This window comes from Mytilus trossulus, chromosome 10 (assembly GCF_036588685.1).
Source record: "Mytilus trossulus isolate FHL-02 chromosome 10, PNRI_Mtr1.1.1.hap1, whole genome shotgun sequence".
Lineage (NCBI taxonomy): Eukaryota > Metazoa > Mollusca > Bivalvia > Mytilida > Mytilidae > Mytilus > Mytilus trossulus.
The window spans coordinates 51077258-51089881 of NC_086382.1; the positions used below are offsets into that span (position 1 = coordinate 51077258).

General features: G+C 30.9%; 1 protein-coding gene across 1 annotated transcript in view; it reads left to right on the forward strand.

The window, feature by feature from the left end:
• The window catches only part of LOC134687992 (uncharacterized), a 119591-nt gene that overhangs the window by 35577 nt on the left and 71390 nt on the right, over positions 1–12624 (forward strand). The window contains exon 13 of the mRNA XM_063548458.1: positions 4935–5063. Within this exon, the coding sequence (XP_063404528.1) occupies positions 4935–5063 (129 nt within the window). The remainder of the gene's footprint in view (positions 1–4934; positions 5064–12624) is intronic.

A 12624-nucleotide genomic window follows, 5' to 3' on the forward strand; every position in this document is an offset into this window, starting at 1 on the left:
CATGTCAATTGAACACATTTTGTCTGGTAAAATAATTGACCTCATTTCTTTTGGCAAAACCATTGTATGATGCATAGGAAAAAATTCCCCATACAATATGTGACTGTTTTTATACCAGTCAGTATATTGTTGTGTAATAAATTTAATCGTTTTTTCTAAACATAGGTTTCATTATGCTTTTTTATCCCATTTTACTTAACTTTTAAGTTCTAACGAGCTAATGGAATTTAGAACAAGAAGTGATTTTATGCTATATCTGTTACTGTCATTCTTATAAGAAAAAAGAAATGGTGTCAACAGTATCAGATTTTTACATCAGTAAGAGAGAATATTTATAGTGCAGGCATTTCCTGTGGTGTTATTAATACAGCCTGAATCCATTCATAAAACAGATACTTTTTGCAGTTTATTTACAGAAAAAAACATGGTTTAATCTTTCACTTTCATGGTTTGGTGCCATTGGCTGATAATCCTAGCAGATTTAAACACTTGTTACAAGGTGGCCTTGATAGAGTTCTTAATTCTTAGTTATGTCTGGGAATCCACTGCACTTAAACATAGATTAACACTAAAACACATTTTCTCAACATGTTAAAGTGCTAAAAATATTTTAGCCGATTTGTGTGAAAATGAAGTTTTGATGAGCATCATTTGTTTTTTATATGTCCTTTGAGGTTAGCTGTCTATTGCACTTGTCATTTGAACTCAGATAAAAAGATTCATATTTTCTTTGTCCATAAATTATTATTTTCAATTATTTCTATTAATGAATAATTAAAAAAAAAAAGGCATACTTTTTTTGTGCAAGGATAAATATTTTCAAACATTCTTAATGTTTATATTTCTAGTTGATATATTTTACAGAATATTCTGAAACCGACCTCCTTTTATTCCTTCCTACTGTTCCAGTATATGCACATGTTTTAATATTATAATTTTGTTTAATTTAAAGTAATCATACATTATACTTCATATAAATTTACATAAAAAGCATATTAATTTACTATAGATCAACTTCAAGTATTTTAAATATTTCTGTCTAAGCTGTGACGAAAGTCACATAGTCCAGATTACTCCAGAATAGCTTCTCTGCATCCTGTTTTCTGTCTTTCTTTGCATCAATATTTGGGTTCAGTTTGTGATTAAAGTTATTTTAAACAACAATAATCAAGAGTTAAGTTCATGAAAAAAATTGGATGGTTATTTTAATATTCTATTTATGCAACCGCAAAATTTGAAAAATTTCCGTGGTATATTGCTATCACGTTGGCGTCGTCGTCGGCGTCGTCGTCGTCCAAATACTTTTAGTTTTCACACTGTAACTTAAGTAAAAGTGAATAGAAATCTATGAAATTTCTACACAAGGTTTATGACCACAAAAGGAAGGTTGGAATTGATTTTGGGAGTTTTGATCCCAACATTTTAGGAATTAGGGGCCAAAAAGGGCCCAAATAAGCATTTTCTTGTTTTTTGCACATTAACTTTAGTATAAGTAAAGGTTTATGACCATAAAAGGAAGGTTGGTATTGATTTTGAAAGTTTTGGTCCTAACAGTTTAGGAATTTTGGGCCGTAAGGGTCCAAAATTCAACTTTGTTTGATTTCATCAAAAATTTAATAATTGGGGTTCTTTGATATGACGAATCTAACTGTGTATGTAGATTCTTAATTTTTGGTCCCGTTTTCAAATTGGTCTACATTAAGGTCCAAAGGGTCCAAAATTGAACTTTGTTTGATTTCATCAAAAATTGAATCCTTGGGGTTCTTTGATATGCCAAATCTAACTGTGTATATAGATTCTTAATTTTTGGTCCTATTTTCAAATTGGTCTACATTAAAGTCCAAAGGGTCTAAAATTAAACTTAGTTTGATTTTGACAAAAATTGAATTATTGGGGTTCTTTGATATGCTGAATCCAAACATGTACTTAGATTTTTGATTATGGGCCCAGTTTTCAAGTTGGTCCAAATCAGGATCTAAAATTATTATATTAAGTATTGTGCAATAGCAAGAAATTTTCCATTGCACAGTATTGCGCAATAGCAAGAAATCTTCAATTGCACTGTATTGTGCAATAGCAAGTCTTTTCTATTGCACAGTATTGTGCAATAGCAAGAAATATCTAATTGCACAATATTGTGAAATAGCAATTTTTTTTTTAATTAGAGTTATCTTTCTTTGTCCAGAATAGTAAGTAAGAAATATCTAATTGCACAATATTGTGCAATAGCAAGAATTTTTTTAATTGGAGTTATCTTTCTTTGTCCAGAATCAATGTATATTCACGTTTAACTACCAACTGACAAATTAAAACAATCTTTACCATTCAGTGATAACAAGCAGTTTTTTTACATCTTAATATTTTATGATGTATTTAAATGAGTAGTTATTGTTGCAAATTCCATTAGAAATTTAAATAAGGTCAGTTTTGGAATAAGGGAAAGGGGGGTGTGAAAAAAAAATTGGGTTCAATTTTTCTCATTTAAAATTTCATAAATAAAATGAAAATTTCTTCAAACATTTTTTTGAGAGGATTAATATTCAACAGCATAGTGAATTGCTCTAAGAGAAAACAAAAATTTTAAGTTCATTAGAACACATTCATTCTGTGTCAGAAACCTATGCTGTGTCAACTATTTAATAACAATCCAAATTTAGAGCTGGATTCAGCTTGAATGTTGTGTCCATACTTGCCCCAACCGTTCAGGGTTCAACCTCTGCAGTCGTATAAAGCTGCGCCCTGTGGAGCATCTGGTTTTAGTATTTAATCATAAATATCCTTATAAATGACCTCGGGTTTTTTTTAGCAGTCAAACATTTACAGTACATGTTCACGCTGAAGGCAGGAAGCAGGGTTCTGCAGCATCCTTTATTTCGGTTTATAAAATGGTAAAACATCATACTTCTGATGTTGACCGTCAGTCCAACAATATAATTGTTTGACAATTTTTCATATATCATATGAAAATTGCCAAACAATAAACTACAATGCTCTGTGGATATACATATATGATTTATATATGAGTTAAAAGGAATATAGGATCCTCATTAATTGATTGATTGATTGATTGGGGCTAAATACCACTTTTAGTACTCTTGTCAATTTCTTTGCAGCCATCTTTTATTGTGTCAAATGCAATTACTTACTTTACTTACTTAGGTTTACTTAGGTTCTTTTACTGATACAGGAACTAAAATTCCTCTTCATCAGTCTCTATATCTAAATCTTCTCCACTTCTGGTGATTGGTGATTTATAGTCTTCCTACATCATTGTTTGGTTCTTCCAGTATTTGTCTAGTCTATTCTTAAATGTATTTGTGGTTGGTGATGTTACTATAATTTCGGGTAGTGTATTCCATGTTTTTACCACTCGTAGAGCGAAGGCATTCCTCCTTAATTCTGTTCTTGCTCTCTGTGGAAATATTTCCAGACTGTTGCCGCTTACCCCTGTTTGTGTTGTCATATCCTTCCATAATTTAACAAATTGTGCCGTCTCTTTATCATATTTTCCGTTCAGTATTTTATATAATTCAATCATGTCACCTCGGACTCCTCTAAAATTTAGAGATGGTAGTTTCAATTTTTGCAGGGTTTTTTTTTGTTCTTTTGTCACAGATGCTTTTTACCTTACTTTAGGACAACCTCTTAGACCACTACCAAGAAGAATCTTTACAAACATGTTTAGAAAGATAAATTGTTCTAATTCTGTAGTTTGTATAGATCATTTAAATTTTTATTCAGAAACATTGTCATATTTAATTGTTTAATACTTATTGTTAAAGGTTTGTGATGAATTGTTCTTTTGATTTTTCCCTTTACTTGGTTATTTCAGGATTTTAAAATGAAGTTTTGAGTGTGAGAAAATTGTAAGAGTCAAATATGAGTTTAGGATTCCACAAATTTTTAGAAACTTGTTGAGATAACCTAAATGAATCAATTCTAAATACAAATTTAATGAGTTACATAATTTAACTTGCAAATAGTACATTCCATACCTTTGTATTATTTTGTGGTTTCAGAGGAGATGTGGGTGAGAAAAAACAGTGTCTTAATTTAATAGTATAGATAAACTTTATGTTACCAATGTAAGATTTGAATTTACCACTTTGTTTTAAGTTAATGATTGTTTGTTTCAGGACACCCATCCACGCTGTTTATGTACTATCTGTGATTTCATGGCCGAGCATGCCTATGTTAACCACTTTGTATTAAGTTTATAATGATTATTTGTTTCAGGACACCCATCCACGATGTATATGTACTATCTGTGATTTCATGGCCGAGCACGCCTATGTTTACCACTTTGTGTTAAGTTAATGATTGTTTGTTTCAGGACACCCATCCACGCTGTATTTGTACTATCTGTGATTTCATGGCCAAGCACCCCTATGTTTACCACTTTGTGTTAAGTTATAAATGATTGTTTGTTTCAGGACACCCATCCACGATGTATATGTACTATCTGTGATTTCATGGCAGAGCACGCCTATGTTTACCACTTTGTATTAAGTTAATGATTGTTTGTTTCAGGACACCCATCCACAATGTATATGTACTATCTGTGATTTCATGGCCGAGCACGCCTATGTTTACTACTTTGTGTTAAGTTAATGATTGTTTGTTTCAGGACACCCATCCACGATGTATATGTACTACTGTGGATTCATTATTATTCGTTGGATACCAATTTTCGTGGGTTTCGTGGATACAGGTGAACCACGAATTCATATGTTCAACGAATTACAAATTTTCTTTAGGCTTTGTACATAGAAATCAGCAAACAACGAATTCAAATATCCACGAAAATGTTAAATTTCTTCAATCCACGAAAATTGATATCCACGAAAATAAATGAATCCACAGTATCTGTGATTTCATGGCTGAGCACGCCTATGTTTACCACTTTGTGTTAAGTTAATAATTGTTTGTTTCAGGACACCCATCCACGATGTATTTGTACTATCTGTGATTTCATGGCCGAGCATGCCTATGTGATAAAGAGACACATGATGAGACATACTGGAGATGGTTGTACATGTGAAATGTGCGGTAAAACATACAAGGTGAGGCTAGGGGCTTTTTATATACCCTCTTTCTGAAATGGGTGGTATATACTGAAATCGTCTCTCTGTTTGTTCAATTATCAGTCCCACTTAAGTATCTGCAACTGCTCCTCAACAGATTTACAGAATTTTATGAAAGTTTTCAAAAAGTTATTCACATTCACAAATTGTTCGTTCATTCTATTCATATGAATTATCTTTTAAGTTAACTTTATGCTCAATCCAAGTCACAATTTGTAAAAGTAAACCATTATAGGTCAAGGTATTACTTTCAGCACAGAGCCTTTGCTCACACCGAACAGCAAGCCTGGTGATAAAAGTCCCCTAAAAATATGTTTGCAGCTTCTTTTTACATCAAAGTATGCTAAACTTTTAGACAGCTTTTCAGTAAAGCCATGTGTGCTAAAAAAAACTTGTCAAAGCTATCTTTGACCATTTGTGATGGAATGACATTACCTCAAAGTCTTATATTTTCATATACTCTGTATATATATATTTACCTGGCAGTAAATTTCTTTGATGTAGAGCTTTTATGAAACAGATGATTATCTCTTGGGTTAACCAGAGATATCTATATATGTACATGGAAGATGTCCAGAAATAATACAATTAACCCCAAAGATCTGTAAATTCTCCTCTTATATAAATCAAGTGACTTCCGATACTACAAAGGAAATTTAAAAAATGATAAAAGACAGTTGTCTAATGAATGAGCTTTGCATGATTTTTTTTACTTCAGAACACTTGTCAAAAGCCTGGTGACTAATCTTTGTCAATTGACACACGATGAAGTTGACCTTGTACATACATGTACTTGTACACGGAGATTATCACAACTTGATCCTCATTTATTTGTACTCTCTTAGTCTTATAGACTATACAATCTTTGGGGATCTGAATCCTATAGGCCTGGCCTATTTTGATGTGACAGACCAAATTGGTCTTCTTGATTAATTTGTGAAATAAGAAAGTTCAGAATTTTTAACTTCTATTTAGGCAGTTTATCATTATATCAATGCCTTTAATCTGATTGTGACTATTCTGAATGTGTATTCTACAATAGGTTTGAAATTGTGACCAATCTTTAGACTTATGGTACCTAAGGATCATGACTCCACAAAGAATTTGAAGAATAAGAAAGGAACTAAACTCCTGTAGATATATTTTTGCCTTTAGTGTGATTACAGTCAAACTGAATATATATCACATCTCCTTTTATTCATATCTAAGATATGTTATAAATAAAAACAATATCAATGATATATACTGGCTTAATGTGGAGGTAAAATAGAATCCATTATTTGGTCCCTGAAATTGAAAAAAAACAGTAAAGCTATTCATTATGAAAAAAAAAGAAGATGTAGTATGATTGCCAATGAGACAACTCTTCACAAGCCTTTCAAAAATTTGTAAATTTAATTGATAAATCAAATTGCTGCATGAAATGCAATCCAAACCATATGTTACTGACTTGATATATGAATATTGCAAGGCTTATCACTACCTTTTTGATACACACAATATAGTGCATTGATCATAACATTCTATACATCTTATCCATGAACTTTTGACGTAATATATGCTCAGATATTCATTTCTTGTCACAAAATGATGTTACACGTGTTGCTGGAATTTTATATCGGTTCTAAAAATATCAATGATGCCATTGTTAAAGTCACCTTTAAAATTTGGAGTTATCTCCCATTGTCCAGAATTGTAGTTGAATTACCAACAACCAATGCTTTATTTATACAATGCATTATTTAAATTTACTTCCCACTGAAAAATTTATTCACCCTTCAGTGCTTACAAGTACTTTGATTTAAAACTGTTACTTCATGGTGGGAAAGGGAACGGATACATTTAAATACTCAACAAAATAGAAATTTGAAGCTACTTTGATATGAGGAAATAATGAAAAAGCAGGAAATTATTTTCCATTGGAAGTTGAGCAAGGAAATATCAATCAGGATACTAGGAATTCAAGTACCTCTCAAAATGAGTGAATCCAGAGTACTTATGTGTTTTGGAGTCAATGGAGTAAAGGGACCATTGTCATTGTGGGTGGCTGAAAGGCCGCTGTGTATCTGTGTACATCCTGTATTGTAGAGTCTAACTAAATAGGTACCATTCATGTCAAACGATTTCTTCATTTGATATTCAACCTCAAACATTCCGAACATAACCCTGACCCTTAAGTATCAGCTAAGTGTGATCATAAGATCATTTTGCATATCTGTATATAGAAAGTAACATCCTTGATATAATTAATCAATAAAAAAGTGTTACAAAATTTCAAGGATCACTTAATATTTTGATTTTTAAGTGATTTTGGTGAATATCCTTATTATTATAAATTAAAAAATGAAAATAAGAATGTGTACCACATAGAGAAAGAGAATGATCCTTGGTGAATAACCTGACAACTTTAGTGCAATGTTGAAGGAAAAAAGTTCTTGCTGCAGTAGTCTATAAAAAGTAGAATAACAAAAATACAAAAGAAAATTCCAAATGGAAAGCTCCTTTATTAAGTGGCAAATCAAAAGTTTAAACTGTCATATTCCAGACTTAGTACTATAGGAGATGATTTTGGTAACATTTTTTATAAAACTCTGTACAGGACGTCCATTTATGTATTTTTTTGATACATGGAACCTTCTTGAACTTCCCACTTGATGGGTTTACATTTGTCTTCAGAACGAATTTCAGTCCAACCAATCTGAAAAAAACTATTTTTAGCTGTCCATTGTTTTCTTCAATTATTGAATAACCCCTAAATTTTATCTATAATAGCCTGAGCTTGTTTAAAAGGTATATTGTGTCAACTAATAGTGGACTTGTACCATTCCCTTTACTCTGAAATGAATTTACACCTCACACGGCTTAAAACTAAAGACCTACATGGTTTAAACAACTGACATTGAAAAAAAATAGAATTGAGTTCTTTTAAGGTTATTAATTTTTATTAATGTGTCTTTTTTATGAAAAGTAAAAGAAAATTCAAATCTAGGGAAAAAAATGGCATTATAATTTCTCCTTTTACATGAGTGAAAACCAGTACTAGTAGTTACGATTGTAATTTCAAAACTTGATTTGACTTTTCAATTCATGTAGGATAAAATCTATCAATTAATTGAAAATCTGTTAGAAAGCTGTCATACCAATTGGATATGTAGGACCCTTGATCACATAATTGTTAATTTTATGCCATGTGTTTTCTTTCATTATGATGTATCAATATTCAAAATTGAATGTGATAAAAGATTAATCTTTGTACTTCTATCTACATGTATATATTTGAAAAGGTGACTTTGGTATTGATTTACTTCTGATTTCACATTTTTATTGTCTACAATTTTTTCAAAATTTTATAGTTTTACACTGGATTTTCGAAATTTTATTTTTGTTGACCATCCACTTTTCTATATTTTTAACATTTTATAGTTTTACACTGGGTTTTTGAATCTAAATTGCATAAATTTTAGTCTGAGCAATACATAATTTGGTAGTTTGAATAATTAAACCATGTGTATATTGGTTTGCTATTTTATATGTTCAAATTATGCCAATTAGATTTGCATTAAGATGGAAAATTTTATGACAGACATTGCTTATCTTATATACAATTTAAGATGTTGGTTGGATAGTGCCCCAAATTAGCACATTTCTAGCTGAAATTTCAAAAAAGAAATGCGGCTGTTTTTGGGCCTTATCCAACATACTTCTTTTATTTGTCCAAAATAAGCAATGTCTGTCCAAAATTTTTCATCTTTATGTTAATAGAATTGGCATAATTTGAACAAAGCAATTAACTTTTGACCAAAAACACACTGACTAGATAAAAAATGTGTCTCTTTGTTGAAAATTAACAAATCAGTGTATTTTCAATGACGTCACAAATTTTGATTTTTCCAAGAAATTTAATGAGAACAGGGTCGATGTTTATTTGCTTGGGGATTTTTTGTGGACTAGAAACATTCAGCTCATATAATAACAAAAAAAAGATCTTTGGAACATATTTGACTTGAATTTTGTTATTTTTCTATTTTTGCCAATCTTTTTTTTTTAAATCGTCAAAAGTTGGACAAAAATAGTTTTATTTCAATTTCTCATTTGCCTTTTAATTAACTTTGAGCACTTTTTACCTTGAATTAATTAACTTTAAATATTGGGTGCCGAATAGAGTCTTGCTGAAGAACCTACTTGTTTTCTTTTGAACAAAAAAGTGATTTACACACAGAATATGAAAACTGTAAACCAAATAGATTATCTATCCCAATTAATATATTTTGAAGGGGAAAGAGGTTAGAACAGACAGTTTATGATGTTATATACTGATTTCAAGTCATAAAAAGCCTTAAAAAAATAATACTGTATTGCTTTAAAGAGGCATCAAGTCACAAAGATACGTCTTTGAAATCTATGTCGGGGTATATTTTCCTGGATTTTATTTAACATTGACCTATTAATAAGATATAAACAATAATAACAATAATGTTGTTGGAAGAAGGCACTTAATCATTGTTAATGTAGTAGGAAATACTCCAGGATACAAAAGTATTAACCAAGGACTTATTATACAGCGACGTTATTAATTAATGCTGATTTGACATGTAAACCATTGCTGCAATGCGTTCTTTGGTCCTTGTACAGAATAGTACTCTCCTAACCACCATGTACCAAACATGTACTCAATTCTTAATATTTATGTCTCTTATGTGTAGCCATACAATCCAAAATATCATTATTTGACTTCAGGTTACAAGAGCGCAATTATTCGTAATGCATTTTCCATAGGGTACCACTAGTGTTCCGTATTTTTTTTCTCGAAGACTACACAAACTAGGGAAAAAACGGTGGCAGTTCCTGTTACTAGAAATGCCAGTTTTGCATTACAAAAAATAAAAAATATAGGATTATGCGGCTCAAATTGACTTAAAATGCAATTGAAAAATATAGTCTACATTTTTCGCTTAATGAAAAAGGCATATTTTTAATGGCTCTGACGTGCAGAAATTGAAAATATTTTCTATACTTTGTAAAATGTGAATATGATTTTCGGCAATTTTTATATCTAATTGGATACGCTTTCGATTAAATCAGAAGCCGTTTCGGATTCTATTCTGAGTACCATCTTGCGGTAAAAAAATTGCCGGTATCTTGTAACCTTCAGGTGATTCTTTTGATACTTTGCTGGATATAGGACATTTTTCTTATCTTTGATGAAAGTATGGAAGGCAAGAGAAAACAATCTCAGATTATGTAAAAAAAAAAAAAATTGAAGCATACACTCATTACTTTGTTCAACTATCCATAAGTCTATCAGTCCAAAACAAATGGGTTTTGTTTGAAATCTGCTGATTTTATGTTTTGATTATAACAACTTATACTGATTGGTGATTATGGATGAGTAGGATGTCAAGTATTTGGGCGGGGAAGGGGTATCTATGAGCTACTGCTCACAGTTTCACTTGTTTCACATAAGTTCAAAGTTACTTTATAACTATCAAAAGAGATTTCTTTAAAAAAGATAAGCTAAATATAACAAAAAAAGTCTAGAAACCATTGCTTTTCTATATTAAAAGATATGCTGATGGAAGAGATAGGAAATGGAATGAAGCCTATTGATTTTGGGGTCAAAGTTTAAGGTTACTATAACTTGAAATAGATTTTATTTTGGAAAGAATAGGTCTAGGAAACACTTCACAAATAAAACTGTTTTCCTAAGGGGAAGTTAACTTAAGACATTCAAAATGGTAAGATTAATACTTTAATAAACCTTTTCTATTTTTAAATCACTTGAAGTAATGATCTTAAATTTGTTCCTAATTACATTTGAATATTGTTTCCTTTTTCCTTTGGTATTTGTCTTCCTTGAATGAAGTAAGCTATTACTCTTGCATGTACAACCTTGGACTACTACTGTTGTTTGTACTTGTAAAAGACACTCAATGAAAAATTCTTCAATTTCAAAATTTTCTCAAAATAAAACGGAAAATTTCTTCTATTTTTTAGGAGAAAATTTATTGTTTTAAAGCTTTCACTTTAAAGAAAATTTAGCTATTTCATATTTTCTGTTTTTCCAATAGAATTTCTGCAATCAGTATTTCTATATATATTCCTCAGAAGTTTTTTCATGGGTTTTGATTTGAAATGTATGTGTAGGATGAATTTAGGTGACTAGTTCAGAGGTTTCAAGGTAATACAGTGCTGTAATTAGGAGAATTCCAATAGTTTCTGGTGTATTATACCACCTCTATGTAACTGATTATACAATCTCTTACCTGGCCATAAAGGTGTGCTCTGTTGCAACCTTTCGCAATGATTCGTAACAAAGGTATCATTACTCAATAGTTAAATTTGTTTTGTAAAGTATTTGTAGTATTAACTTACCTTCTTTTAAAGCATGATTATCTTGCTTTGATTGGTTTATGTGGAGAGTTCATGGATTATTAATTTGGTGCTTGGGATACACTACAAGATACTTTACAAAGTGAGAAACAAGAGACAAAGTCATGGAAGTAAAACATTTTACATTTGGACTAGCTTCAAGCATCAGTAGGTCATGGCCTTCAGTTGATCTTCAATTGATATTTCTGTAAACTAATTTACTGGTATTTTCATGGACTCTTTGTATTTGTATTTGTATTAAGTCCTTTTTACCAATTTCTCAGCTATCAATTTCACCAAAGGAGTAGGTCCGGTAAGGACCGATTTTGGCCTCAAATTTCAGTTTCATCTTACGAAAGATTTTGACCACTTTTTAAACACTTAAGTGTCTATTTTTAATGATTCAAATAATTTATGTGAAAGATTTTAACTTATTTAGTCATTAAAAACGATCCGATTCAAGCTCAAATATGAAAAATCTACCAAATATGCGAAAAAATGTCACTTTTCAGATGGTTTTTGTCAAAAGCGAAAGTGGCCATATCCGTGTTCATCCTCAATCTTTATATATATTATGTATTATCATCAAATACAACTTCCGTTTCAATATTTTGGATGAACACGAATGCGGCCACCTTCGTTTTACACAGAAACCGTCTAAAATTTAAGTAAAATGCTGGAATTGTTATGATTTCAGTAATTTAGCATGACTTAATGGTGCTGGTACCCAATATATGTGCATTGTATTATTGTATTGTCAAAAACAACCCATATTTATGTAGCAGAACCATTCTACTATCCAACAAATAACTAAAAGTTTACATTTTAACAATTTTGTAAAACTGCTATATTTTGGGGCCAAAAAGGGGTCTTACTGGACCTACTCCTTTTTATGTGTTTTTGTTTTTGAGAAGATCCAACTTTATCATACTGACCATCATAGTTTTAGTGTTATTTTTCTGTGTGAATGTTGGATGGGAAATTACATTCCTAGTAGACAACTTTAAAGATTCTAATCATGTACTTGCATGTCTTATCCCTACACTTGTTGAAAGACAAACCTATTGTCTTAATCATCTATCAACCCATCAAGCAACAGGCTTCATGCTTTTTGGGGGAATTTGATATGGTAAAAACACTTTACACACAATTTTTATGCCACACTTTGGTC